We start from the raw sequence: 27788 nt of genomic DNA on the forward strand, positions 1-27788 counted from the left end.
TAAAACTCTCTAAGTCAATAATCACCACATCGACGGTGCTGATACACATCCCGTCCCGGGTGCTTTCTGAAGGTTGCTCATGCAATTCTCTGGAATTTTCTGGCGAAGTGCGCGCCGCAGCCGTCTTTATTCCGCAGAGAAGAAAAATGGGAGGCCGCGGGTGGGGTGCAGGGACTGGCCCAGCTGCAGCGCTGGGGGAGGGGCCGATTGGGACGGGAGCCCAGGAGGTCACCCCACACACACACACCGGGGGGGAGGCTGGTGATTGTGCACTGTTGCTCAGGGCTGCGGAGACTCCAGGCGGACAATGGGTGGACGGCTCCGGCACGCCCTGAAGCCACACCTAGCAGAGCAGTGGGGGGTGGGGGTGAAGGCGTCTCAGAGCCCACGTTGGGCCTGTGTCCACGGCTGTCATCAACTCTGTGGTCGTCAGCTGACCTTGCAAGGGCCTAAAGCTGCCTTTAAGAATAGCTGTAGGGGCTGGGCACGGGCGGCTCGCACCTGTGATCCTAGCGACTCAAGAGGCTGAGATCTGAGGATCCCAGTTTGAAGCCAGCCCGGACAGGAAAGTCCAAGAGACTCTTTTCACCAATTAACTACCAAAAACACCACAAGTGGAGCTGTGGCTCAAGTAGTAGGGTGCTAGCCCTGATGCGGGGAGGGGGAGGGGAAGCTAAAGAACAGCGCCTAGGCCCTGAGCTCAAGCCCCAGGTCCGGCACACACACACACAAAAATTAATAAAAATAGCTGTATTGACCAGGCACCAGTGGCTCATGACTGTAACCATGTCTGCTCAGGAAGCTGAGATGTGAGGATTGAAGTTCAAAGCCAGCCTGGTTAGAATAATCGGTGAGACTCTTATCTCCAATGAACCACCAAAAATCTGGAAGTGGCGCTTGTGGCTCAAGTTATAGAGTGCTAGTCTTGCACAAAAATAGCCAAGTAAAGGTAAGAAGCCCCAGAACTCAGGCCCCAGTGCCAACAGACAGAGAGAGACAGAGAGAGAGAGAGAGACAGAGAGAGAGCTCACACACACACAGAGGTGTGTTTGTGATGACACATGCCTGTAAACCTAGCATACAAGGAGCCAAGGCAGAAGATCTTGAGTTCAAGTCCAGGCCTGGCCATATAACAAAACCCTGTCTCAAGAAACAAAGCAAAGGCTATGAGAAAGAACTCTTGTCGCTCAAGTCCGAAGAGTGGGGTGCAGGAGACACTGAGGTACTTTGAGGGACCTCTGGGACAGAGTGGCAGGAGCCAGATGCGTGCTCACGCCGAGGACAGCTGTGGCTGAGCCTGGCCACCGCTGGGGGAGGGGGCGTGGCGGGCGGGGGAGGGGGAGACTCCATTCGGAAGGCACCAGGGAAGCCACCGCAGGATTTCCAGGGAGGTAACAACGGTGCTCTGTCTTTAGAACAGGGAGGCTGTAGGAAGCGGTGGGGAGGGAGAAAAGGAGATAAAGAGGCTAAACAAGCGGCTGGGGTGATTGAGAAGTGAGACCGAGGTCACAGCCCGAAGGCGGTGCGCGGGGCGGGGGGGGGGGGGGGGGCCGGGAACAGGACGGGGGGGGGGGACATGAGCGACCGGGCAGGCTGAGCGGGCACATTCCGGAGCGCGCGCGTGGGCAGCGTGGACCCAGCGCTCAGCGCTTGTGTGCCTCCCTCAGAACGCGTTCTGGATGGCCCTGGAAAGGGTGTAAGTGGTTTCCCCGAGGAGGAGAGGAGGGGCTGATGCGGAGAATGGAGAGGAATGTGACAGAAGTAATGCAGAGTGAACAGGAAAGAAAGACACGTGTGACCACCCAAAGAAGTGGAGCTGTGTCTCAAGTAGCAGAGCGCCAACAAGTTCAGCGACAGTGCCCAGACCCTGAGTTCAAGCCCCAGCACCAACTCTCTCTCTCTCTCTCTCTCTCACACACACACACAGGTTAAAAATAAAATATAACAGCAAAACTCTGGGGAGAAAGGAGAGGCTTAAGTAATAAATCTCTAGCCATCTTTTGCTTAGAAGCTGCTTATACTACCCATTAATCTTCCTAGCACATTCTGGGTAGGATTTATGCATGCGGAGGAATTTTCTTATAAAGGAAAAAGAAAAGAAACGTAACCCACTTGACCAGGGGCTTCCATGGCTGACCCAACAGTTCAGAGCTCTAGAACTGAAGCGTGAACTAGCAAAGGCAACTCACATCCATAATCCTAGCTACTCAGGGGGCTGAGATCTGAGGATCCTAGTTCAAAGCTAGCCCAGGCAGAAAAGTCTGTAAGACTCTTATCTCCAATTAGCCACCGAAATAAAACACAAGTGAAAATGCGGCTCAAGCGCCAGCTTTGAGCGCAAAAAAAAAAGCCAAGTGAGAGCACAAGGCTGAGTTCACACCCCAGTACTGGCACCAAAGACAAAACAAAAGCATGGCACAGCCTCTAAACAAACCTAGCTCCTGTGGCAGCATGCCACTTTGAAATCCACCAGCTCCAGAGAGCAGCCTGAACCAGAGAACAGCAGAAAGTCTGGGACAGGCAGCCCTCCCTCCCCAAGCAGGAGGATGCCGTTTCTACAGAACCCTTCAGTTGTTTATGTATTTCTCAAACCTGAGGCCACCAGCTGCTTCCGGCTTCTGTTTATTAATAGCTATCCTAACACGGGCTCCTGGGGTTATAGCCCAGGAAGCCAGGCCCAGGGCCCAGGCTGGCACTACCTCTGCCGCTGGGTGCAGGCACAGCCCAGAGGGATATGAACGCTGCCTTTCCCGGCTCCTCCTCTGGGAGGTGACCCCCACACACACCCCCCATCACATCAAGACTCCCTCTCCGGCCTTTGCTGGGGCTTCTGGGCTCTGTTTCAGTGGGGACATGACTCCCACAACCAGCCACAACCAGCCACCAGCATCGGCAGCGAGAACCCCGACATCATCTAGGAAATAGGCCAGGAGGCAGCAGGAAAGCAGAGCTCCCAGAGGCTGAGAGCCAGGACTATCTATGATCCTGCTTTCCGGCCGGGGGGGGGGGGGGGGGGGGAGGGGGGGCCTCCTGAGGCCAGGAAGCTTTCCACTGTGCGCCCCGAGTGTGTGCAATCGTTGCCATTGTCACCGAGCATGGAGCATGCTGCGACCGTCCTAGACCTCCTGGCCCCTCCAGTCGGCAGGAAGCCAGGCGAGTCCCAGGTCCAAGCCCATCCACCTTGGCCTGGACCCGGATGTGAGCCTAAGGCCTCGTGTGGTAGTGGGGAGCCCTGAGGGGTGGAGCGGCACTGCCGGTGGCCAGGGACAGCCCTGCGCCCTGCTGCCACCTCCCCTGCCCCGTGTCCAAGAACAGCCCTGCGCCCTGCTGCCCATCTCCCCTGCGCCTGGAGCGGGGGCACCGGCCCACCACCTCGACGCCCGCGCCGCCCACGGAAACGGGTGGCGCCAGCCGCGCTCAGGAGGCAGCCAACAGCAGAAGATGGAGGCTTGAGGGGCGGGCAGCCGCGAGGTGGGCCGGAGGACGCCCAGGTGCGCAGCGGGGGCCGCCCGGGGCCGCCGCGAGCCCGGGGAGCGCGGGCAGGAGCCGAGGGGGCCCCAGCAAACAGACGCCGCGGCTCGGAACGGACGGACGCCCGGGCCCAGCGTGCGTGCGGGGCGGGGTCTCGCGGGCAGGGGCGTGGCCTCCGCGGGCACGAGGGCGTGGCCTCGCGGATCGAGGGCGTGGCCTCCGCGGGGCACGAGGGCGAGGCCTCGCGGATCGGGGGCGTGGCCTCCGCGGGGCACGAGGGCGAGGCCTCGCGGGTCGGGGGCGTGGCCTCGCGAGGCGCGGGGCGCGGCCCCGCCTCCCGGTCAGCGTCCCGGCCGCGGGCGCGTTGTTGGTTTCGGGTTGTCAGGCAGCGACGGCGCCCAAGAGCGACCCGGCGGCCAGACCGAGGTGGGGGTACGGCTGGGCCATGCCCTCTGTCCAGGCCTGAGCCTCGCCGCCCTCCGCAAGCATGAAAGACAGTGGGGGACTCCAAGGACCAGCAACTCATGGTGAGACCCCTTCATCTCCTTCCTCCTGACCTCCACCATCCCCTGAACCCCACCATCTCAGCCGGCCCCTCACGGGGCAGGCAGCATCCCCCTAAGGGACAAGGGACAGGGGCTGGGGCTGTGCAGGGCCACTCACTCTGCCCAAGTCCTAGAGAACGGCTGTACAGGGGGTATGGTGTCCTCCTGAGTCTAGAAAGTCAGCCCAGCCTCACCCCTGCCCCCCCCCCCCCGCCTTGGGTCTCCACGGGGGCAGGGGGCTCGTGGTGGGTCAGTCAGACTCCCCAACTTGGTGGGATCTGAGATCCTGGAGCCCAGGGTGCACCATGGGCTCCGGAGTGGTTAGTCCATGGCAGGCAACACCCATGTGGCCAAGGCAGGATCAAGTACCTCAGAGCAGTACTGGAAGCAACCCCCTTGGCCCCCCCAGAGCACAGGGATCCTGGGAGAGGAATGAGGAGGTGGGAGGAAGGGTGGACAGATGGAGACTGAAGATGGAGATACCTGGTCATGGTGGGGGTCAGGATGGAAAGATGAGGGGGAGCTTGGGTAGGTATGTGGGGGTCTTTCTCTCCAAACCCCCCTCCCCAGGCCTCATTTGTGCCTGGGAGCTAATGTTACCGCTGGCAGCCCACTTCTGCAGGGCAGCCTGAACTCCTGCGAAGGAAAGTCTTGGCCGGGGCCACAGGCAAGATCCCGGCTCTGAAGCATCTTCTCTGGCGGCAAAAGCGGGCTTGTTTGAAACACCCTCAGTGTGTGCTGTGTACTGCCCGGGCAGGGGCCGGGGCTTCCCCTCCTCTCCCCTTCCCTCCTTTCTCTTCCCCTCCGCTCCCCAGGAGAGTCCTCCCAGGAGGCTGATAAAGATGATCTGCTGTGTAGTGCAGCTGCCTCTCTCTCTAAAGTGAGCCGAGGGCAGCTTCCATCCCCACCGCAGCAGCTGTTTCTCTTAGATGAGCACAACCTCGTCCCCCCACCCCATTCTTTAGGAGACCCACACGCTTGATGAAGACCCACTGGCTTTTATCGGCTAGTGAGTAGAGATGGTGCCGTTCTCCTGGGAGCGATGAGGATATGGTCCCAGGTCATTGGCCTGAGGAAGGGGAAGACCATCATGCTATCCTAACCCTAACCCCCATCATCCTGAAGCATCCACAGAGGTGCCACCAGCCTGCCAAAGCTCCAGGGTCGAGCCCAAGGGAGCTTCAGGTGTTTAATTCGGGCGTGTGACTGTTGCAGCCTGGGCACAGTTCCCTCCCTTGAGGCTTGCCCTGCGACTTGGGCTCAGACACAGCCTGACATCTTGTGGACCCGCTGCCCTCCGGCCTCGGCAGTGAACTTGACTTTCAGAGTTTTCCTTGGGGTGGCTGGACCTTGGAGAACCCAGGGGCTTGCTCTTGGGAGGGAATCCCGAGGCCTGCTCACCCTTCCCTGGGTGGCCTAGCCTGGAACTCTTGTGTCTAACCCCAGGCCCCTGATCTCTCCTTCCCCCAACCCCCACCCCCTGCCCCTTCCCCAGGTGGCGCTCAGGGTCCGGCCCATCAGTGTGGCAGAGCTGGAGGAAGGAGCCACCCTTATTGCCCACAAGATGGATGAGCAGGTATGCGGGGCCCGCAGCCAGGATCTGCAGGAGGGGAGGCCTGCTCACGGGGCACTGATGCTTTCTGTTCCCTCAACTCTGGGATGGACCACTGACGGGCAGCACTGAGGAAGCCAAGGGCTCGTCTGTCTTCTTAGGTTGGTCCAAGGAAGGCTGAGAGGAGCCCTGGCCTGGGTGGACCCGGGTTACTTATCTCCCAGGTGCCCGTGGCTTCTCTGCTGCTCCGTGGACATGCCTTTCTTGGGGTCAGAGCATCTTCTGGGGGTCGGTGTTTGGTTAAGTCCTCGGAAGCTGTTCTCTCGCTCCTTATGTCACCATGATGTAGGAAGGCCTGGCCCATGACACCAGAAGTATTTATCAGGATGCAGGAGACTCCTATTAATAGGAAAGGGGCCTGTCCTCGCTCGGTTACTACCAGTCCAATGTGGGGCAATGAGGCGCTCCTCAAAGAATTGGAACAAATGAGGGTTTGCAGCTGAGGGCAGCAAGAGCAAAAATATGAAGTGCCCAGGAGAGAAAGTAAGGGGGTGGGCTGACCTAGCCCTGGAGGCCAAGGAGGACTCCCTGAAGAGATGGCGTTGAACTGGGCATGGTGGTGCACACCAATAATCCCAGCACTCAGGACACTGAGGCAGGAGGATTTTGAATTTGAGGCTAGTCTGGTCTACCGTTGTAATAAAAAACAAAACAAAACACAAAACACCTGCGTGTATAAAGGCCCTGTGGTGCTGGGGTGAGAGGAATTATGCACAACTGGGTAACTGAGGAGAGACCAGTGTGGCTCAAGCAGGAAAGGGGTGGGAAGGAGGGAGGTAAGATGTGTGGTGCAGGAGGTGATAGCCAAGCGCCAGCAGCTCATTCCTGTGATCCCAGCGACTTCAGGAGGCTGAGATCTGAGGATTGTGGTTTGAAGCCAGCCTGGGCAGGGAAGTCTGTGAGACTCTTTTCTCCAACTAACCCCCAAAAAGCTGGAAGTAGAGCTGTGGCCCACATGGTAGAGCGCCAACCTTGAGTGAAAAGGCGAAGGCACAGTGCCCAAGCCCCGAATTCAAGTCCCAGTACTGACAGTGAGGTGAGGCTGGAGGTGAGTTAGGGCATGCTCTGCAGACGTGGACGGGATGTTTTCTTGGACAGACGGTTTCAAGACTCGGGTGCTGCGGTGGGTGACAGGGACAGTGGCCCAGTGGTGGGAGGCAGCAGGCTTGGTACCCAGGTGGTAGGAGAGCCTGACGGTGGCCCCTTGCTATTTCCTGCCCTGTGGCTCGACGATCGGAGGTCGGAATAGCGTCCAGTGATGCGGAGAAAGGCGTGTGCACACCTGCAGAACCTGGACCGAGGTCTCTGGGGCTGGGCCGTAATCCAAAGCACAGCCTCCTGGCGGGGGGCGGGGGGGGGGAGGGAGGGGAGGGGCCGCTCCCGGCAGGTGCCCTCCCCCACGTCTCTTCCCTCCCTCCGCCAGCCCAGCACAGCCAAGGGTATCGAGGAACCCTGAGGGCTGATTCTTCTCCCTCTCTGCTTCTCCAAAGACCTCCAGAGAAGCAGGGGTGTCTGGGGAGATCCAGGCCAAGCCCGGCAGAGCACCGAGCATGCGCAGTGCAGAGTGGGTGGTGCTGTTTGCCCTCTGGGTGGCTTTGGGCAGGGGTTGTTTGGATCCTCCATTGCCACATCTTTGGAAGGGGCCAGCAGTCACGATGCCTTTTCTAAAGAGACCTTGATGGCCATAGGGTATGTCCACTTACCCAGTGCCTGGCACTTAGGGACAGCTTTTTTTTTTTGTTTTTCTTAGTCAGTACTGAGGCTTGATCTCAGAGCTTCACACTGTCTTGGTTTGCTTGCACGGCTGGCACTCTACCACTTGAGCCAGGATTCCAGCTCTGCATTTTTTTTCTTTTTTACTGGTTATCTTGGAGATAGAGTGTCATGCACTTTTCTGCCTGGACTGGTCTGAAACTATGATCCTCTGGATTTCAGCCTCCCAAGTAGGTAGGATTACAGGCGGGAGCCTCTGTCTGCCAGGGAGAGCCCTTTGGTGGTCGCCTGTCGGAGACTAAGTCCCCAGCACTGCTGGATGCGCCCTCCCCCAGGCTTGACAAGCTGGAGCGCTCAGGAGAAGGGAACGCCTGGCGGTCAGGGCCTCTCCCTGGGTCGGCCAGCTTGTCCCCGAGGCTATCGAGTCTTCAGGGTTGGGACAGTGATGTCTCTTGGCTGCTGCTGGCTCCCAGCCGGCGTGGGGACCGGTGAATATGAACCGGGACACTCCCCGTGAAGGGGGAGCCCATTGTGTGACAGCTCCGTAAACACCGGCTCCGTTCTGCGGGGCAGGGGCTCCCTCCAGCTCTGGCCTGGTCCAGCTGGGGCACGCCACCCTCCAGGCCTGCGCTGGGGCCCCCTGAATGGGGCTGCAGAGAGACTCAGGGCGGGCGGAGCACAGAGCTCTTCTCACCCACTGGCCCTGTGGGCTTCTGTCCCCCCGTGGGCTTAAAGTGGGGCTTGTCCTGGGGGCCTGGCCTCAAACTTCTAACTGTGGTTTGGGCAAAAGCCACCTCTGAGAACCTCTAAAGCCCACTGTCTCCTGACCCGTAATGCTCGGAACCAGGAGGTTAAGGCACAGGGGCCGGAGCGGCTATGTGGTGCAGGTGCCTCCTCCTAAGAGATCAAGTTGGGCTGGGCACCTGCATCCCATTTCTCCCTTCAGTGTGGCCATCGTGTCTGTGGGGTCCTGACCCTCCGGCGGGCCCCCCCCCCCCCAAACCTGCTTCCTCTAGCCTGGATCTGGGCCCTGCCTTCTGCCCCTGCCTGGACACCAGTGGTTACTTTCCTCTGAGAGGGGTGTAGAGCGGCACAGACCAGAGCCTCGGCCCCTGGTGATCAGCAGGGAGTGGCCGCGGCCACATCCACCCACCAGTGGGTCCTCAGTGGGAAGAGTGAAAGGGACTTGGCTTGGGCCACCGAGGGGGTCTGGCAACAGCCTTCCTTCCTTAGTCTCGGCACCATTCTCCTGGGGACATTTGGAGCCGGGAGCCCATCACCATGAGGCTGGGCAGAGGTGGGCACTCCCGTAGGCAAAGTGTCCTCAGAGCAAGAGTGAGGGGGAGAGACAGGTGCTAGTAGCTCACGCCTGTAATCCTAACTACTCTGGAGGCTGAGATCTGAGGATCGAAGCCTGAAGTCAGCCCAGGCAGGGAAGTCGGCGAGACGCTTGTCTCCAATCAGCCACCACCAAAATGCTAGACGTGAAGCTATGGTTCACAGAAGCCTAAAGGACGGCATTCAGGCCCTGAGTTCAAGCCCCAGGAATGGCACAAAAAGAAAGAGGGGCGGGGAGGAGAGCAAGAAACTGGGTGCCAGTGACTCATGCCTGTAATCCTGGCATCTCAGGAGACCGAGATCTGAGTGGTTCAAAGCAGGCCAGGGCAGGGAAGTCCATACGATTCTTATTTCCAATTAACCACCAGAAAGCCAGGAGTGGAGCTATGCCTCAAAGTGGTAGAGCACTAGTCTCGAGCAGAAAAGCTCAGGGACAGCACCCAGGCCCTGAGATGGTCAAGCCCCGCAACCAACGACAAATAAAAATAAAAAAGGAGCAAGAGTTCTGGGGGTCTGGGGAGCTGGAATTAGGGCTCGGATTTCTAAACGGCTATTTCAGGGGCCCGGTAGGCCTGGGGTCCCAGGGCCCTGACTCTGTTCAGGACGGAAGTTGTCACCACACCCACCACATTAGAGGCCTTTCTTGGAGGGCCTCTGTATGGACCGTGTGCACTAACGTTGCCTGCCTCAACGCTCAGGGGTAACGAATGTTAATTTGTCTCAGGGGCTGAGCTAGGGGACGGCTGCGAGCCCCAGAGTTAGGGAAAACCTGACCTGCCTTCTACCACAGCCCGAGGCTCCCATGTATATAGGGAGAGTGAGTCCCTAGTCTTAGATACTTCCACAGCTGAAGCTGAACCCCTGAGGAGTCTGAGGGGTGAAGGGGCGTGCGTGCGTGCGTGCGTGTGTGTGTGTGTGTTGGTACCGGGGCTTGAACTCGTGGCCTTAGTGTGGTCCCTGAGCTATTTCACTCAAGACTGGCACTGTACACGTGAACCACAGCTCCACTTCTTACCTGTTGCTGGCTAATCAGAGGTAAGATTCTCAGGGATGTTTGCTTTTCCCCTGCCTGGGCTGGCTTGGAACTGCCATCCTCAGATCTCAGCCTCCTGAGCAGCTAGGATGAGGGGCACGAGGGCCCCGTGCCTCGCACTGCAGGGAGTTGCAGGGCTGCGGGAGCTGCTCCCGGGACCAGCAGCCGCCATCTCCCTCCTGCTTCCCCCCCACACCCCCCCCCCCCCCACACCTGCTGGCCTTCCCGTGTTTACCTGCAGGATTTGGGTGTAATCTCATAATTAGCACTTATCTGCTTGCAGCCCAACTGCCATTCCCTGCTCTGGGGTCCGGAGCCCCTCCAGGAGGCCCAGCAGCAAGGCCCGGCCTGAAGGAGGGGGTGACATGGGGCAGAAAAGAAAGAGCGCATCAGAACAGAGCCCCTGCTCAACTGTGGGTTTCAGAGGGCACAGCCAGGCTAGTACCTCCCCCCCCCCGCCCCCACAAGCCCTCTCCTCCCCACCTCCATTCCTTACTAGAGAATGAGAAGCTCTTCTACCCTCCTGCTCCCCTCCTCCAGGAAGAATGGAGAGGATTAAAGAGGATGTGAGCTGCAGCTGCAAATTCGAGGCTGTTGCAATAGGTAAATAAGGTATAGGTGACCGATGCCAAGGGCTGCCTCTGCCTTGCTTGCCTTGTGGGGGGTGTCACAGTGGGGGTGGAGGCTGAGCATAGGTGAAAACATGCCCTTACTGTGATGTGTGCAAGGTTTCTTCCTGTTGTAACTTATGTTAGGACTTCGTCTCTTTCCGTGGCTACATGATATTCCGTGTCATGGGGATGCTACATTTTGTTTGCTGGTCCTGGGGCTTGGACTCCCGGGGGCCTGAGCTCTTTTGCTCAAGGCTGGTGTTCTACCATTTGAGCCACAACTCTGCTTTGGGCTTTTTGGTGGAGGTAAGAGTCTCACGGGCTTTCCTGGCTAGGCTGGCTTCGAACCACGATCCTCAGATCTTAGCCTCCTGAGTAGCCAGGATTGCATGCATGAGCCTACGGGTGCCTGGATAGGGTTTTCTTTGCTTTTACTCGGCTGTTTTCACCTGAGCCTGGCTCCCTAGACTGAGGATGAAGCCAGAGCCAACCCAAGCCCTCCTGGGTCAGGCGGAAGAGCGGGTATGGCCTCCTTTCTGGCGACTCCAGTCTTGTCGTCCTTCTTTCTTGATCTCCATCTGGGCCACACTCGGGGCTCAGAGAGGTGGTGCTTTGGGCTCGAGGCCACACAGCAGTGTGGTCCCGGAGGCCCGTGTGTGCTGCCGCCCTGGGGCTGGAGAAGGGGCCATTTTTCCAGCGGTCTCACAGCTGGGGGAGGGCTCTCCTGCTTCCCACACGCTCAGGTGCACACCTGACAGGACACCATGCACGCTCGTGCAGACTTGCACAAATGGGGAGAGCTGGAAGAAGCAGGTCCCGGAGCCGCCCGCCCTCCCCCTCCTGCCCTGCCTCCTGCCCTCTGGCTGTGGCTCACAGAAAAGGAGTTTAGTGGCCCACAGTCATGGCCGCCCAAAGCGTGGAATCAGGGCGGCAGCAGGGTGGGTAGGGTGAGGGCCTGCACCTCACATAGCTAATTGCATCCATAGCGCTGGGTTTCCAAAGAAGCTCAGAATCAAAGGTCCTGGGGTTGGCACCTCCAGCTACCAACTTCGGATGAGAGTCGGGGTAGGGCACAGTTCAACCCCTCACAGCCAGGCAGCCGTGTGAGCACGCAGGCTGTCTCAGGCCCAGGTTTGGGAGAGCTGGTATGAAGGGGTTGATCCAGGGAGCGGAATTGCTTTGAATCTCACTGTGGGCTTTGCATGTAGCTTTGGGGACAATACTGACCCCTGACGAGAATGCTTACTCCCAAGTTTCAGAAAGGGCACGCCCACAGCTCCCCCATCAAAGGCAGTTTTATTCTGCAAGCGCCCCCCCCCCCCCCGAGTGTGTGTGTGTAGACACAGGGTGACATTCACAGGAAGCTTCAGAGAGAGGGCGTGGGAGGCCCCAGAGCGAGGGCAGGCGTGCCTTCACAGGGGGTCCCCGCACTCCGGGGGGTGGGGGGAGCGCCCTCCGACGGTGCGTGTGAATCTGAGATCCGTACTGCAGAGACTGCTGGCAGAGAGGCAAGGAGAGGAAACCCAGGCTTTCTTTCCGACTCTTCTTCCCAAGGGTCTGTGAGACTCCTCAATTAAACAGCAAAAAAAAAGATGGGCTGGGGATATAGCCTAGTGGCAAGAGTGCCTGCCTCGGATACACGAGGCCCTAGGTTCGATTCCCCAGCACCACATATACAGAAAACGGCCAGAAGCGGCGCTGTGGCTCAAGTGGCAGAGTGCTAGCCTTGAGCGGGAAGAAGCCAGGGACAGTGCTCAGGCCCTGAGTCCAAGGCCCACGACTGGCCAAAAAAAAAAAAAAAAAGAAGCTGGAAGTGGAGCTGCGGCTCAAGTGGTAGAGCACCAGCCTTGAGCACACATCAAGCTTCAGGGACAGTGCCCAGATGCTCTGAGTTCAAGCACCAGTATTGGCACAAGAGAAAAAAAAAAAATCCGACGGCAGTGCTGTCTCTCCCAGGAGCCTTCCTGTCCTGTCCGGATGCGAGGTGGTCTCCTCCATGGCCGGCACTCACCTGGTTATTAAAGCTTCCAGGGAATGTCAGGAAGCAGGACAGAAAGCAGGGCACGGGCCTCGCGTCCGTCATCCTGGACCCTTCCCTGCTCCGGGCTTGGCATACGGACAGTGCTCCCAAAATGAGTCGGCTGGCTCCAATGCCACAGGCTGGTCTCCTTGGCCGCCTTGGTGCCCCCTCCCGCCCCTCCTGCCAGCTCCGCTGTGCTTCACCTGGTCCAGGGGCACAAGGGCCCCATTGTGTGCCAGTGTGGACAGGAATGGGGGCCATGCCTTGGAGGGCAGACCCCGGACAAAGCCTTCTTTAAAGGAGAGCCGTCCAAGGACCCAGAGGCCCAGGTGCCCGGGGCTGAGCCCGAGGTCAGGTGACAGTCAGCGGCGGGGGGGGGATGGGCAGCAGTGCCGGCGGCCGTCCTCTCCACCCCCACCCCGGCACTGCCCCTGCCCACACGGCGAGAGCGAGCGAGCTGGCACCGATGGCGGGGCTCCCATTGCGTCCCCGGGGACCGATGCCAGGGGGACTCAGAGCCAGGGTTGATCTGCAGCTCCGTCTGAAACTTGAGCAGGTCCCACACGGCTGGCAGGCATGGGCCAGGGAGCCAGCTCCTGGGCCAGAGACACCCCCGCCCCCCCCCCCCCGAGGACGAGGCCAGTGACAGGACAGACGGGGTCCCCCAGGTGGCAGCGTAGGCCCAGGTGCTCCGAGCTCCGCGGACTGGGGCCGCCAGCCATTGGCAAGCCGGGAAGGGGCCTTCTGTGCACAAAGCAGCCACCGGGCCTGCCTGCAGCTCTGCCTTCTACCTGGCTTGCCTAGAATCCTGTGGATGGGATTGGACTTGTGCCTCCTGGAACCCTTCCCCTTCCCCTTCCCTCCTCCCTGGAGCCCCACAGAAGGCCCAGGCCTGTTTGGGTGCCACCAGCACAGGTGCATGATTGCAGGAGGCATGGGGGTGGGGGTGGGGAGACACAGAGTGAATGCAATTCCCAAGGTCATCGTCCTCCTGGGACGGTGCCCCTAATTCCTCAGGCTTGACAGACAAGGAGACCCACAGGGGCCCACCGTGGATCTCCTAGGCCCCTGAACTCAGTTTTGCTCCTGGCATGCCCTCTTTCCCTTCCCCCCTCCCCCCCCGCCCCCCGCTGTCCCTTCCACAAGCCTTGGCTGTGTGCAAGGACTTTGGGACTGTCACCAGCCCTGGCTCTCCTGCTCATGCAGCCATTGGCTCGGTGGCCCTAAAAGAGACCCGCCCCTCCCCCCAGCCTTACCCATGTTGGGTCTCAGTTTATCTCCTTTGATATTTGTCCAGGGCCCCGTGAGCATCCGGGGCTACCGTGAGCCATGTGTGGGCCTCAGTCAGATTGTGGTGATGGTTGAGGGACACCCCCCCACCCCCACCCCACACAGCTTTCTGTGGGAGCAGAGAGCGGGGGACAGGGAGGGGTGAAAAGATGGTCGGAGGACAGACAGAACTGGCCTGCCGGGGCCCAACCCAAAGCAACAATCCTGAACTCACATTAAAGGACTTTATAAGGCTAGCTATGGCTAGAGTTCCTGGGGTGGCGAGGGCGCCCCGTCTGCCCTCCCTCCTTGCGCCTCTCCTCCCGTGAGTCGCCGAGGGCCTCTGAGGCGTTCGGTGTACCGCCCGAAGCCGCCGTCTGGCCGTTCATCCGTCTGTGCAGGTCCCCTGGCCCCGGGGAACGGGCCCGGCCTCATTAGGCGGGGAGCGCTGGGCGGCTCAGTTCCCCGGGCTGTCTGGCAGAGCCGGGGCACCAGGGAGCCCAGGGGTTCCCAGGGCGCAGGGCAGCACTTGGAGGTGCCAGCCACCCCACGGGGGCGCTGCATGGTGCGGGGAGGGGGGGGGAAGGGGGCTGGAGACGAGCTCATTACTTTCCTGGCAAGGACCGGGTCACCAACGGTGACTCCGTACTGTACGTGTGTGTGTGTGTATAGGTGCGCGCGCGCGTGTTTGCACTTGAACCCAGGACGCCGTCCTTTAGCCGTGCTCACGCGAGGCTGGCGCGCTGCCGCTCGAGCCACGGCTCTGCTTCTGGCTTTTCGGCGGTTCGTCGGAGATGAAGAGTCTTTCGGCCGTGAGGCTCGGAATTGGGGGTCCTCAGAGCGCAGCCCCCCAAGTAGCTGCGGTCGCAGGCCTGAGCCACTCACGGGCTTGGCTTCTCTTGCAGCCTGTGGCTTTCTCGTTTTCTCCTCTCTAGGTTTGGCAGCACAGCCGGGAGGGGGAGGGGGCCCATCCTTCGTCCCTTCCCTCCCCCACCTTCCTCTTTACTGCTCCCTAAAGAGGGACCCCAGTGCACCGAGCTCTGGGGGTGGGTGGGGGGGCTCTGCTCCCTCCAAGCCGCCATTCTGCCATGAGGGGCGGAGCTGGGATTCAAGGCCTGCCCTGCCCGGCATTGTTGTCAGGAACCTGGCACTGACCGTTGCATCCTATCCTAAAGCAGGGCCCCCCCACCCCTCCTAGCCCCCCCCCCCAAGAGGAGCCAACCCTCCTTTCCACATTTCCCCACAGAGCGGGGACAAGGCTCCACGCGCTGGGCACCTGGGCGGAGTGGAGTGGAGCGGGCTCAGATTGTTCCGGAAGATGGGTCCCTTAGCCACGCAGCCAGCCCCTCTCTACCTTCACACACACACACACACACACACGTGTGCCCCCCACCCCAGCCCCCCCACAGGCCTTCCGCCCTCTCCTTCCACAGGGGCAGCGTGTGGGCGGCGCTGTCGTGAGGGGAACGCTCAAAGTCGGGGACCTGCTGTGGGGTGGGTGGGGCACCCCTGCCCCCCCCACCCGGGGATCTCTCTGCTCCTCTGGGGTGGAGCCCATCTCTCCAGGTCACCACTGGGGGTTCGGGGGGGGTGTCCCGGGGTGACCGTGGCCTCCCCGCCGGGCCCCTTTGCAGATGGTGGTTCTCATGGACCCCATGGAGGACCCCGAGGACATCCTGCGGGCGCACCGCTCCAGGGAGAAGTCCTACCTGTTCGACGTGGCCTTTGACTTCACCGCCACCCAGGTGAGGGCGCACCTGAGCGCCCCTCCCCTCCCCCCCCTCCCCCCCCCCAGAGTGGCCCTCGGAGGATTGAGTCCCTGACCCTCACCCGTCCACTACCTGTCTGTGAACGTCTCGCCCATACCTGTCGTTCACACCTGGGTGACATAACACCCGCCCGCGTAGACACTAACCTACCTCCATGCCCGCACACCTACGCGCGTGCACAGTGCACGCCTGGCCTTCCCAAGCGTGCTTGGGTGGACACCCGCACCCACCCAGCACAGGGTGGTCGCCTCAACCCCCTCTCCTCCCCCCCCCCATACCGCGGGGCCACGCACGGGGAGCGGAAGGAGGGAGCCGCAGGCCATCTGCTGCAGGGCAGGCCGGGCAGATGGAGGACTGTCTCCAGGAAGCTGACACCCTCCGAGGGACCCCAACACCCTCCGAGGGACCCCGTCTCCCTGTCTCCCGGGTGCTCCCGGGAGCAGACATTCTGCGTCCTCGGGACCCGGGGCTGGGAGCCAGCTGTGGAGGGAGACGTCTCAGGTGTCCCGAGCTCCGCCGCCGCAGGCTGGCGTTTCCCCCCCCTCCCTCCCTCCCTCCCCAGGGTGTAAACAGAGACCCCCCCTCCTCCCCCTCCCGCCCCCTCCTCTCTCCCACACGCCCCAGGGCACCTGTGCAGTCTGTGTCCCAGGCCCCCAACATGGCGTCTCTTCCTCTGCAGGAGATGGTGTATCAGGCCACCACCAAGAACCTCATCCATGGCGTCATTTCAGGCTACAACGCCACGGTGTTTGCCTACGGCCCCACAGGTGCAGGAGGGGTGTGAGCACAGCCCCGGGGTGGGGGTGGGGGGGGAGAGTCAGGACCCCTCGGCCCCCACAGGGACAGCCTGGCCCTGGCTAGGACCACGACCGGGATAGGATGCGTCCACCCCCACCCAGGGCCCTCCAGCCCCAGAGACCCCCATCTCCAGCCAGCGTGGTCACCCTCCCCGCCCCCACCCCCTCCACCTCCCCCCACCGGCCGTCCGGAGGGGCCTCCCTCAAAGACAGACCAGGCTTGGCAGACGCCTCTGTTCAGCGAGGTCTCACCCCCGGCCCTCGCCCCGACCCCACCCTCCTCTGCCCAGGCTGTGGGAAAACCTACACGATGCTGGGCACAGACCACGAGCCCGGCATCTACGTCCGCACCCTCAACGACCTCTTCCGTGCCATTGAGGAAACCAGCGACGACATGGAATACGAGGTGTCCATGTCCTACCTGGAGGTGAGCACCCCCAGGCTTGGGGAAGCCATCGTGGCTGCTCACCCACCTCTGTATTGTGTTAGCCGCACTTTATTAAACTTGAGGCTCACAGAGGTAACTTATGCACAATCAGTGGGGGGGGGGGATTCGAACTCGAGACCCCGTGACTCTAAAGCCAGGCCCCGTCAGTGAACAGAGTTCAGACATACTCCCAGACTGGTCACCTCCTCGCTGCTGCACACAGGGGCGGGAGACCCCTCCAGCAAGCTGACCTCCTCCACCGGGCAGTGTCTCCCCGTGACGTCTCAGAAGGGGCGTGAGGGGGAGCTGCCAGCGGGCGGGCGTGCAGCCAGCCAACTAGGCTCACCTCGTCGGACGGCACCCAGGGGGAGCTGATGGTTGCCTAGCGACAAGCAGGGCTCCCTGATCTGCTAGGACGGCCTGGCCTTTGGGCAGGTCCATGCCTGTCAACCGAGTCCCCCTTGGTTCCGAGACCTCCCGTAGTGCTGATTGGCTCTGGGACCCAGTTGCTGGTGGGTGCTGAATCTCCCATGCACAGTCCTCCCCAGGAAGGCAGGGAAACTCCCCAGGCTTCTCTCGGGAGCCTGCCGGGGGGGCGGGGGGGCAGAGAGTGGGAGCTTCCCGTCCGCTCCTTGCCCGGGCATCTTGCCTGAGACTGTCTGTCCCTTCCTGACCCGTCCCACCAGATCTATAATGAGATGATCCGGGACCTGCTGAACCCCGGCCTGGGGTACCTGGAGCTGAGGGAGGACTCCAAAGGGATGATCCAGGTGGCTGGGATCACCGAGGTGTCCACCATCAACGCCAAAGAGGTGGGTCCCCCGGTGGCCAGGCCGGGGCCAGGAGGAAGGTGCCCGAGAGACTACGGCACGGGAGAGCAGAGACGGAGCTGGGCCCGGCCGCACACAGAGTCCTGAGAGGCAGCACGGGGGAGGGAGGGAGAGAGGGAGGGAGGGAGGTTTGTTCTGGCAGCCCCCCCACCTCCAGGCCTCCTCTCAGGGGCTCACCCCCCTCCTCCCCTCCCCTTCTCCCCAGATCATGCAACTGCTGATGAAGGGCAACCGGCAGAGGACGCAGGAGCCCACGGCCGCCAACCGGACGTCCTCCCGCTCGCACGCCGTGCTGCAGGTGGCCGTGCGGCAGCGCAGCCGGGTCAAGAGCGCCCTGCAGGAAGTGCGGCAGGGCCGGCTCTTCATGATCGACCTGGCGGGCTCCGAGAGAGCCGCCCAGGTGAGGCCCGCGGAGGGGCTGTCTGGATGGGGCGGGGGCTGAGCGGGGAGAGCATCCCCAGGGAAGGAGACCAGAGGAGTGAGAGACCCTGAGCATGAAGGACTGAAGAAAGTCCCAGAAAGCTCAGGATGGGGGAAACCTGAAGAGGGGAAGGACTGTCGTTGGGGGTGGGATAGGGGTGGGGTAGGAAGACAAAGAACAAAGAGGAGCGAGGAAGAGGGCCCAGCACAGCAAGGACGTAGGGAAGTCCCCGTCCCTTCGGCCACCCAGTGTCACTGTCTGGGAGGATACATTGGGCGGTTGGGGGGGGGTCACCTAGGCAGGGGGTGCTGGGTGCTGTCACCATGGTAAAACTGAAGCCAAGATAAGAGAGAAAAGCCAGGCATTGTCGGCGGCCCGCACCTGGAACTGTGGCTCCACAGGAGGGCTGAGATGTGAGAATCGGAGTTCAAAGCCAGCCTGGGCAGGAAAGTGTGAGACTCTTAACCACCACTAAAGTACAGAACAACAACAACAAAAAGCCAGAAGTAGAGCTGTGGCTCAAGTGGTAGGGCGCTAGCCTGGAGCAAAGGAAGCTCAGGGACAGCGCCCACCAGCCGCAGGACTGGCATGCACTCGCACGCGCGCACACGCACGCGTGCACGCCCCCCCCCCCACACACACACAGAGGTAAGAGAGAAGGCCCACGGCCTTATCTGAACACACAAGGCTGGATTGCCAACGGGACTGGAGTTCACCAATTGGTCCCTGACTTCTAGAAAAGTCTTCCGGCCTCCCTAAGGGTTCATGGGGCGCAGCCTGGAAGGGAAGTGGGGGGGTGCCTATGGTAACTGGAGCTATCTAATGCCGGCTCTGCCAGGATGGGCAGTGATAGCTGCCCTGGGCCTGGAGGAGAGGAGCCGGCCCCTGCATCACGTCCCCTTGCACACGTGCGTGCACACACGTGCGTGCACACACGTCCCTCCTAGCTCCGTGACACCCCGGTGCCTTCGAGGGCCTGTGCGGTCACATCTGGTAGCCTGCCATGCACGACGCTACGGCAGAGTCCAGCCATGGCCACAGTGCCTGCCCCAAGGGAGCAGAGCCCTCAGTCCAGAACCATCCTGGTCCTCAAGGGCTCCCTGGGAGGAGGGGACCCAGCCATCTAGTGCCCCGTGCTCCCCACATTTCCAGAGGGCTGGGGTGTGATGCATGGCTGCGGTGGAGCCTCAGCCTCCAGCCCTCAGAAGGCCACAGCTTTGCCCTCTGCTTTCCCCTCCTCCTCTTCCTCGCCCCCCCCCCCAGACGCAAAACCGGGGTCAGCGCATGAAGGAGGGGGCTCACATCAACCGCTCCCTGCTGGCCTTGGGCAACTGCATCAACGCGCTGAGCGACAAGAGCAGCAACAAGTACATCAACTACCGCGACAGCAAGCTCACCCGGCTCCTGAAGGTACCAGGGCCCCCCCCCCCGCCCCGGGGCAGGGCACCTACACTGAGCTCACCCCGCTCCTGAAGGTACCAGGCCCCCCCCCCGCCCCGGGGCAGGGTGCCTACACTGAGCTCACCCCGCTCCCTGAAGGTACCAGGGCCCCCTGAGCTCTGTGTCCAGGCTTCATCCCTGCAAACCTTTTATTTTCACATTTGTGCTGGTAGTGGGATTTGGCTTTTGCATTCAAAGCTGGCACTCGACCACCCAAGACAGTCGTGGGGCTTGAACTCAGGGCCCGAGCACTGTCCCTGAGCTTCTTTTGCTCAGGGCTAGCACTCTGCCACTTGGGCCAAGCGCCACTTGTGGCTTTTTCTGTGTACATGGTGCTGAGGAATCGAACTCAGGGCTTCATGCACGCTAGGCAAGCGCTCTACCACTGAGCCACGTTCCCGGCCTCATTTCTTTTTTCTTCAGGTTAACTGGAAATAAGAGTCGTACAGACGTTTCTGTCCAGGCTGGCTCTGAGCCTCCTGAGTTGCTAAGATTACAGGCATGCGCCACTAGTACCTGGCCCCACCAACCGTTTAATTTTGCCTGTGGCTCTGTGAGTTAGGGAGAGTGACCTGTGCAGCTGGGGAAACTGAGGCACGGAAAGGCTAAGGAATTTCCCCCCAGTGCTGGCACTAGTTAGTGCTGGGAATAGGTCTGTGGTTTCCTACAGACCCTTCTGTCAGCTTGCTATCGTGACTGTGCCCACAAGCCGGGGAGGTAGGTGGGGGTTCAATAAGGCTGAGGGTTTGTGCTGGAGGGAGGAGCGGTAGTGTCTCCTGGCAGGGAAGGGCCTCCAGGGTTCTCTGCACCCGGAGATGCACAGCAGCGAAGCTTTTTGTATGGGAGGGGAGGGAGAAGGGGAGGGGAGGGGAAGGTGCACATTCAGCCTGGTGGGAGGCGGCCCTGGGGGAGGGGCCTCCTCTAACCACACCCCATGATGGGAGGCAGCCCAGGGGGAGGGGCTTCTGATGACCACGCCCCATGGTGGAAGGCGGCCCTGGGGGCGGGGCTTCTGCTGACCACGCCCCATGGTGGGAGGTGGCCCTGGGGGAGGGGCCTCTGCTCACCACGCCCCCATCTTCCCCACCCAGGACTCCCTGGGGGGGAATAGCCGCACGGTGATGATCGCCCACATCAGCCCGGCCAGTACTGCCTTCGAGGAATCCCGGAACACCCTGACCTACGCTGGCCGGGCCAAGAACATTAAGAACAGGGTGAGGGTTCCTGGACTGCCCCCTCCCCACCCCCAGCACACACCCCTGGACCAGGATTTGAACCGAGGCCTTTCCCAGCACCCCCAGCACGGGCTTATCAAGGCAGGAGTCCTCAGCTGGCTCCGAGGTCCCTCCTCTTCTCATCCCCCGGTTCCCCTACCTGCCTCTTCCTCTTCCTCTTCAGAGGCTCCTTCAGGCCTCTAGGTGGTCACAGCACCTAGGCACACGCCTCACCACGGGGGTGGGGGGCGGTGCTTTTCCTGAACCCCCAACTCTCCACTATCTGATACACGGTCTCCTCCCATCCCCCAACTAAGCAGGACCAGGCGCTGACCTCCTGGTCAGCAGGTGGCTGACCTCCTGTCATCCTAGCTACTCAGGAGGCTGAGACCTGAAGATTGTGGTTCAAAGCCAGCCCAGGCAGGAAAGGCTGTGAGACTCTCATCACCAATGAATCAACAAAAACCAAAACTACCAAGTGGAGTTGTGGCTCAAATGGTAGAGCACCAGCTCTGAGCAAGAACAAGCGAAGGGACAGGGCCCAGGCCCTTTGTCAGTACCAGTCCACACACACACGTGCGCACACACACACACTCACGCCAGGCGTTAGCACTCCTGCCCATCACACAGCCGAGGACAGTGAGGATTCAGACTCTGTGTAACTGGGGCTGGTGGGGCAGAGACGGGAGCTGGGCCTGGCTGGTTTTCGAGTTCACGTCCTCTGGTGGAACCTGCAGGGGGGCCCCTGCTGTCTGGTGAGCCTGTCTGGGCTCGTGTGTGTGTCTGTGTGTGTGTGTGTGTGTGTGTGTAGGGGGAAATGGCTACACCGCAGGGAGCATGTGGTGAACATTAGTACAGGAGACCAGCAGCCGGTGTCGCTGAGACCAGTTGGGGAAGGGGAATGAAGGATAACACCAGAGAGACGGTGGCGGGCCTTCCACCCCTCTGCCCTGGCAGTAAGGGTAACAGTGCTTCAGGAAGATCAGATCTAGCAGAGCCGTGTCGTGTGACAGGAGGCTGTGGGTTGGGTTTGGGTCCAGGAAGGCTGGGGGTTCAGCGGGTAGGCAGGTGGAGGCAGAGCTGCACCCCCCTCCCTCCCCCATCCCTGCTTCCCCACAGGTGAAGCAGAACCAGTTCAACGTCTCCTACCACATGGCCCAGTACACCAGCATCATCGCCGACCTGCGGAGCGAGATCCAGAGGCTCAAGTGCAAGATAGACCAGCAGGCGGGGCAGGGCCAGGCCCCGGGGCGCCCGGAGCGGGGTGACCACCAGCACATTCGGGGTGCGTGCGTATGTGGGCACTTTTGTGGGGGCCTGTCCCCACAACACCCCCTCCTGGGCTGCTTCCCCTTGCTCTGGGGTGCTGAGCCCGGCTCTTCCTGGCTGGGTAGACAAGGGGCTTAGTCACGGAACCTCCCTGAGCCTTCAAGCTGGGGCACCGGAGGAGAGAGCAACCGAGGAGGCCTTCCTGGAGGAATTGGGGGGGGGGGAGGAGAAGAGCCCACGTGGGCCTGAGCCAATCCCTCCCCCGCTCCGCTGCCCCTCTGCCCCCCACCAGCCGAGGTGCAGCCGCACAGCCGGCAGGGTGAGCAGCCCGAGATGGCGCAGGTCCGCGACCAGCTGCTCGGCACCTTCCGGGAGCAGATGGACGTGCACCGGCGCCTGCTGGAGCTGGAGACCCACGGCGTGGAGGTGCAGATCGACACCTCCTGCCACCTGCTCACCATCACTGGGTATGCGCCCCTGCACCACCCTCCCCCCGCGAGATCGGGGATGGGGGAGCTGGGCACCAGGGTGACACCTTGCCCTTCAGGCTGGGCCTGAATCCCACGCCTCCTGTCTCCCCGGGGCGGCGCCGTGGCAGCTGGGAGCACGAAAAGTCGCGCAGGGCCCTCAAATGGCGGGAGGAGCGGAGGAAGGAGAACTACACGAAGGACGACAGTGAGAAGGACTCGGACACGGGCGACGACCAGCCAGACGCTCTGGAGCCGCCCGAGGTGGCCTCGGCCCGCGAGAGCATCGCCGCCCTGGTGGAGGAGCAGAAGAAGCTGCGCGAGGAGAAGGTGCCCAGGGCTCGGGGGGCGGGGCCTGGGGCGGGGTGGGGCGGGGCCTGGGGCGGGGCGGGGCCTGGGGAGGGGCGGGGCTTGGGAGGGGCGGAGCCTGTGGGGGCGGTGCTGGAAGGGGCGGTGCTTGGTAGGGGCGGGGCTGGGAACTCAGGCCACCAGGCGCCTCCCACCCACCACGACCTCCCTAAGCTCCTTCACCCCTCTGAGCCTCAGTGTCCCCACCTGTAAAGCGGGGACACTGAAGTCACAGGAGATATTAAGTTAGTGCTTGGCCCAAACCAAGAATCTAAAGCATGGCGGCCGCTAGAATCACTGGGGCTTTCTGGACCGCTGCTCATTACCGTCCATGATGGGGCACAGCCAGGGAGGGAGGCCCCGAGGGCGTCACAGGGCTGGAGTTAAAACAGAGGCCCATGGAGCCCATACCAGGGCGCGCAGTGCTCAGCACGGCAAGAAACAGGGCACAGGCTGGGCGGCAGTGGCTCGCACCGGGCATCCTAGCTTCTCGGGAGGTGGAGAGCTGAGGATCGCGGTGCAAACCCAGCCCAGCCCGAAGAGATAAGAAAAGTCTTCATCTCCAGCCAACCAGCCAAAGCCTGGAAGTGAAGGTCTAGCTCAAGTGGTAGAGCACCAGCAGAGAGAGCGAGAGAGAGCAGTGCAAGCCCCTAAATTCAAGCCACCATATATAAAGGGAGGGAGGGAGGAGAAAAGAGGAGAGGGAGAGAGGGAGAAAGGGAAGGAGGGAGGAAGAGAAAGGGAGAGAGGAAGGAAGAAAGGGAAAGGGAAGGCAAGGCCGTCAGAGAGGCAGGGAGGGAGGCAGGCAGGGAGGGAAGGAGAGAGGGAGGGAGGGAGGGAGGGAGGCAGGCACAGATGGGCCACCTTGGAGCAGCCCTTGGTTGCGAAGCCCCAGGTCCTAGCCTGGAGGGCGGCCTTGGCGGGCGCTGCCCGGGCGCTGAGCCCCCGTCTGCGCGCAGCTGGCCCTGGAGCAGCGCTGCCGGGAGCTGCGCGCGCGGGGCCGGCGCCTGGAGGAGACGCTGCCGCGGCGCCTGGGCTCGGAGGAGCAGCGCCAGGTGCTCGGCCTGCTGTGCCGCGTGCACGAGCTGGAGGTGGAGATCACCGAGATGCAGTCGCAGGCGCTGCTCCGCGACGGCGCCTGGCGCCACCGCCGCGAGGCCGTGCGCCGCCTGGAGCAGCACCGCGGCCTCTGCGGGGAGATCATCCAGGGCCAGCGGCAGCTCATCGAGGGTAGGTCCCGCGCCCCCCCCCCCCGGGTGGGGTGAGGAAGGGGGAGGCGGCGAGGCGACCCCCAGGCCCGCGCTGAGCCCTCGCCGCGCCCCTCCCGCAGACTACAACCTGGCGGTGCCCCGGCACCTGGAAGCGCTCTATGAAGTGTACCTGCGCGAGCTGGAGGACGGCAGCCTGCAGCGGGCCGCCATGGTGGACCGCGTGGCCTCCAGGGCCCTGCAGGTGGGCGCTGGGGCCGGCCCAGACACCCAGGCTGTGCCCAGGGAGGGGCCTGCTGGGCCAAGCCGGCAGGAACCCCGGGGAACTGGCTCCAGTTCCTTCTTACCACGCCCTACGCCTTGCAAAGCCCAGCAAGGTGCCCCCCCCACTTCCTCTCAAAACACTGCTTGTCCCTGTCCAGGGTCAGGGGGTCAGGGGAGGCCACGGGAGAAGGCCCCTAACCAGTTCAGTAGTGTGTGCCTGTAATCTCAGCGCTTGGAAGGCCGAGGCAAGAGAAATGCAAGTTGAAGGCAAGCCGGAGTCATGCTGCTTTATTTACTTCTGTGCCCGTGCTGGGGCTTGAACGCAAGGCCTGGGTGCTGTCCCGGAGCTTTTCCAGCCTCCTGAGTTAGCTACAGGCGTGAGCCACAAGCACCCAGCAACCTTGTTTTAACTGAATAAATAGAATACCAAGAAAACCATGGCCCCGGTCCTTGTCACCCGTGGGGGTTGTCACCCTGTGCTGGTTGCAGGCTCCAGGTTCAAGTCTTCTGACTGCCCACCCCTGCTCTGCTCCCCTCCCCAGGACAGTTATTTGCCCAAAATTACCCCAGCAGGAGCCACGCTGACCCCAGACTCTGACCTGGAGAGCATAAAGACAATAAGCTCCGAGGCCCAGCGCCCACAGAACAGCACCCTCCCGCCCCTCGGCACAGACAGGTGAGCCAATCCCGGCGGTGCCCTGGCCTGGGGGAGCCAATCCAGGCACAGCTAGGCTAGGCGGGACTTGGGTACTTTCCCTGGTGGCTCCCCCTGCTGGCGGTGGCGGGGAACCGCAGCATGACCAGTCTGGTCAACAGCCCTCTTTCCCCACTGCCATCCTCAGCGAAGCCCACCACATGTTCAAGGCCAGTTCTCGAGCCTGGCAGGCGAAAGGGTCTGCGGTGCCCACCCCACCGCCCATCCAGGTCGGAGGCCTAGTGGCCCAGGAGGTGAGCTCTGGGCACCATCTGGGGGTGGGCAGTCAGCCAGCGTCTGGGATGAGCCCCGGCCCATCTTTGCTGAGTGGGGTGCAGGGGTCCTTCCTGCGTTCAAGCCTTTCTTTCCTCTTCCCAAATACTTCACCCCAGCCCCCTCTGGACAGCCTGGGCAGCCGGATCAACTCTTCCCCTGATAGCAGCGAGAATCTGTCGGAGATTCCCTTATCCCACAAAGGTACATGTGCCACCCACCTGCAAGGTCTAGACGGCTCGGATCAGCCCAGCCAAAGCCCTTTCCTGCCCTCAGCCTGGCGGAATGCACACGTGCCCCAATACTTTCTAACCTAGAAGGGCATCAGCGCCCCCGCCCCCCAGAGGACTGGCTGGGTATCAGCAGCTAGTATCTACACCTGCTCAAGGGCAGAGATGGGGTTACAACCAGAAATCACAACGGGAGCATCTGACCGGTCGCTGGTGGCTCACACCGGCAATCCTAGCTGCTCAGGAGGCTGAAATTTCAAAGCCAGCTCCTACTTTTCTTTTCTTTTTTTTTTTTTTTTTTTGCCAGTCCTGGGGCTTGAACTCAGGGCCTGAGCACTGTCCCTGGCTTCTTTTTTTTTTTTTTGCTCAAGGCTAGCACTCTACCACTTGAGCCACAGCGCCACTTCTGGCTTTTTCTATATATGCGGTGCTGAGGAATCGAACCCGGGGCTTCATCTATATGAGGCGAGCACTTTGCCACTAGGCCACATTCCCAGCCCCGTGAGAAGACTTATTTCCAATTAACCGCCAAAAAAGTCAAAAGCAGAGCTGTGGCTTAAGTTGTAGCATTGCTAGCTAGCCTTGAGCAAAAAAAACAAAAACCAAACAACAACAACAACAACAACAACAAAAACACCTCAGGGACAGGGCCCAAGCCCCAAGTTCAAGCCCCAGGATCTGCACAAAAATAAATAAGTACACAAAAGAGACTGGAAGCACGTGGCACTTAGGGTCACACACACCCTTCCACCAACTAATTAATTGTAATGGCAAATGCTAATTAAACCTTGCTCCCCCAGATAAGGTGGACCAAACCCTCATAACACTAGGGGATCCGTTGTGTCTCTTAGATGGCAAGCAAGCAGGGGTGTCAGGTGCAACCCAAAGCGCGCTGGCCACCGCTCCGATCTCCTGCCCGGGCAGAGGAGGGGGGCGGCGGGAGGTGACCTTGACCTCCCAGTGAAAACTCTGTTGTAGAAAAGAAAGAGATCCTGACGGGCACCAAGTGCATCTCCGTGAAGGCTGCCGGGCGACGCTCGCGGGCCCTGGGCGTGGAAGGGCGCCCCCTGCTGGCGCCTGCCGCAGAGAGCAGCAGCCTGTCCCTGGGCTCCCTGGGCTCCCTGAGCGAGGCTGACGAGGCTCGGCCGCCGGGCCCGCAGGCCTGCAAACGGCCCCCCAGCCCCACGCTCCAACACGCTGCCAGCGAGGACAACCTGTCCAGCAGCACGGGCGAGGCCCCGTCCAGGGCCCGGGGGCCTCGGGGTGAAGCCTCTGGGCCCTGGCTGCGTGACCAGAAGAAAAACATGGGCAAGAAAAGGGAGGAGTCACTGGAGGCCAAAAGGAGGAAGCGGAGGTCCCTGTCTTTTGAGGTCACAGGCCATGGGGTAAGGCAAGGGGGAGGGGTGGGGTGTCTGGGCCTCTTTCTTGTTCTTGTGGGTGGGTGGGGGGGGGCCTGAGGGCTAGATTTTTCCAGAAGCTCCCCCCCCCCGCCCCTCGTACAGCCAGCCCTGTGCTACAGCCAGAAGCTCCACCCTCAGCACTACCCCCCCCCCCGCCCCGGGCAGAGCTTGCAGTAGAGCCCTACGCGGCTCTCAGCCTCACCTCCCTATTCTCCAACCACACAGCTCTCTCGCTCCAAGCCGCACCTCCTCGGGCCCCGACCCTTGGAGGGCATCTTAGACCACAAGATGCCAGTGTGCGGGCACCCAGTCCCTGGTATCCGGCATCTGGGCAAAGTCACCATGCCTTTGACCAAAGTCAAACTCCCTCCAAACCAGAACCCAGGTGAGCACAAGCAAGGGAGGCCGCGGGAGAGGAGAGGCCCTCGCCAGCCCAGGGAGGAGACCTGGAAATCTCCATTCTCTAGGACACTTGGAGGACGGTGCCCCTGGGGAGTTCCCGGCCACTGGGTGATGGGGGGAGGAGGATGAGAGGCATTCCTGCCCCTGCCCCTTCTCCTTTGCAGGGTTTGGGGATGCCTCACCCCTTGCCGGTCCCCCCGACCCGGCTGGCATGTCCCGACGACGAGCGGCTCGTGGGCCCAGCCTGCCCCATGGCTCAAGCAAAGATGGACACTTCCGGCATAACTGAGGGAACTTACTAGAAGCAGCTATGGCCTCCCACCCCAAGCCAGAAGGGGGCACATCAAGGAATAGGGGCAAGGAATGGAGGCAAGAGCTCAGAGGCCGTGACCCCTGAGACTCAGGAGCTGTGGAGGTGTCAGCTCAGCCCTTCCAGGTTTCCAGTGTCAAGGGGAAGGGAAGCGGCTGGGGAGCTGGACCCCTGACTTCCAGCCTTGGACAGAACACGGTTGCCAAAACCCTGCACCAATCTGCAGCTGCCCCGGACTTGGCAGAGAGGAGCTGTTGGTGCGCTGAGGCTGCCGGGCAGACACCTGTGCAAGAGCAGCTAGCTGCACCGGTGGGGAGGGGCCCGGCCGGCATGGCGCCTCACCTACCACCGTGGAAGGTTGGGAGGGGATCTGATTTTGTTACGCGGCAGAGGCTTTGCTTTTTTTCACCTTC

General features: G+C 61.6%; 1 protein-coding gene across 1 annotated transcript; it reads left to right on the forward strand.

Annotated features, from left to right (window-relative positions):
* The first annotated feature begins 3880 nt into the window (after positions 1 to 3880).
* On the forward strand, positions 3881 to 27788 carry Kif19 (kinesin family member 19). The gene is made up of 20 exons (XM_048365630.1): positions 3881 to 3998; positions 5512 to 5592; positions 15247 to 15357; positions 16061 to 16148; positions 16469 to 16605; positions 17292 to 17417; positions 17641 to 17835; positions 19120 to 19266; positions 20388 to 20510; positions 21630 to 21795; positions 22072 to 22246; positions 22378 to 22576; positions 23554 to 23824; positions 23925 to 24046; positions 24609 to 24742; positions 24909 to 25014; positions 25153 to 25237; positions 26242 to 26648; positions 26889 to 27048; positions 27230 to 27788. Exons 1-20 carry the CDS (start codon positions 3996 to 3998, stop codon positions 27352 to 27354), a joined length of 2961 nt encoding a protein of 986 aa, XP_048221587.1. The 5' UTR covers positions 3881 to 3995; the 3' UTR covers positions 27355 to 27788.

The sequence above is a fragment of the Perognathus longimembris genome, chromosome 17 (assembly GCF_023159225.1).
Source record: "Perognathus longimembris pacificus isolate PPM17 chromosome 17, ASM2315922v1, whole genome shotgun sequence".
NCBI lineage: Eukaryota > Metazoa > Chordata > Mammalia > Rodentia > Heteromyidae > Perognathus > Perognathus longimembris.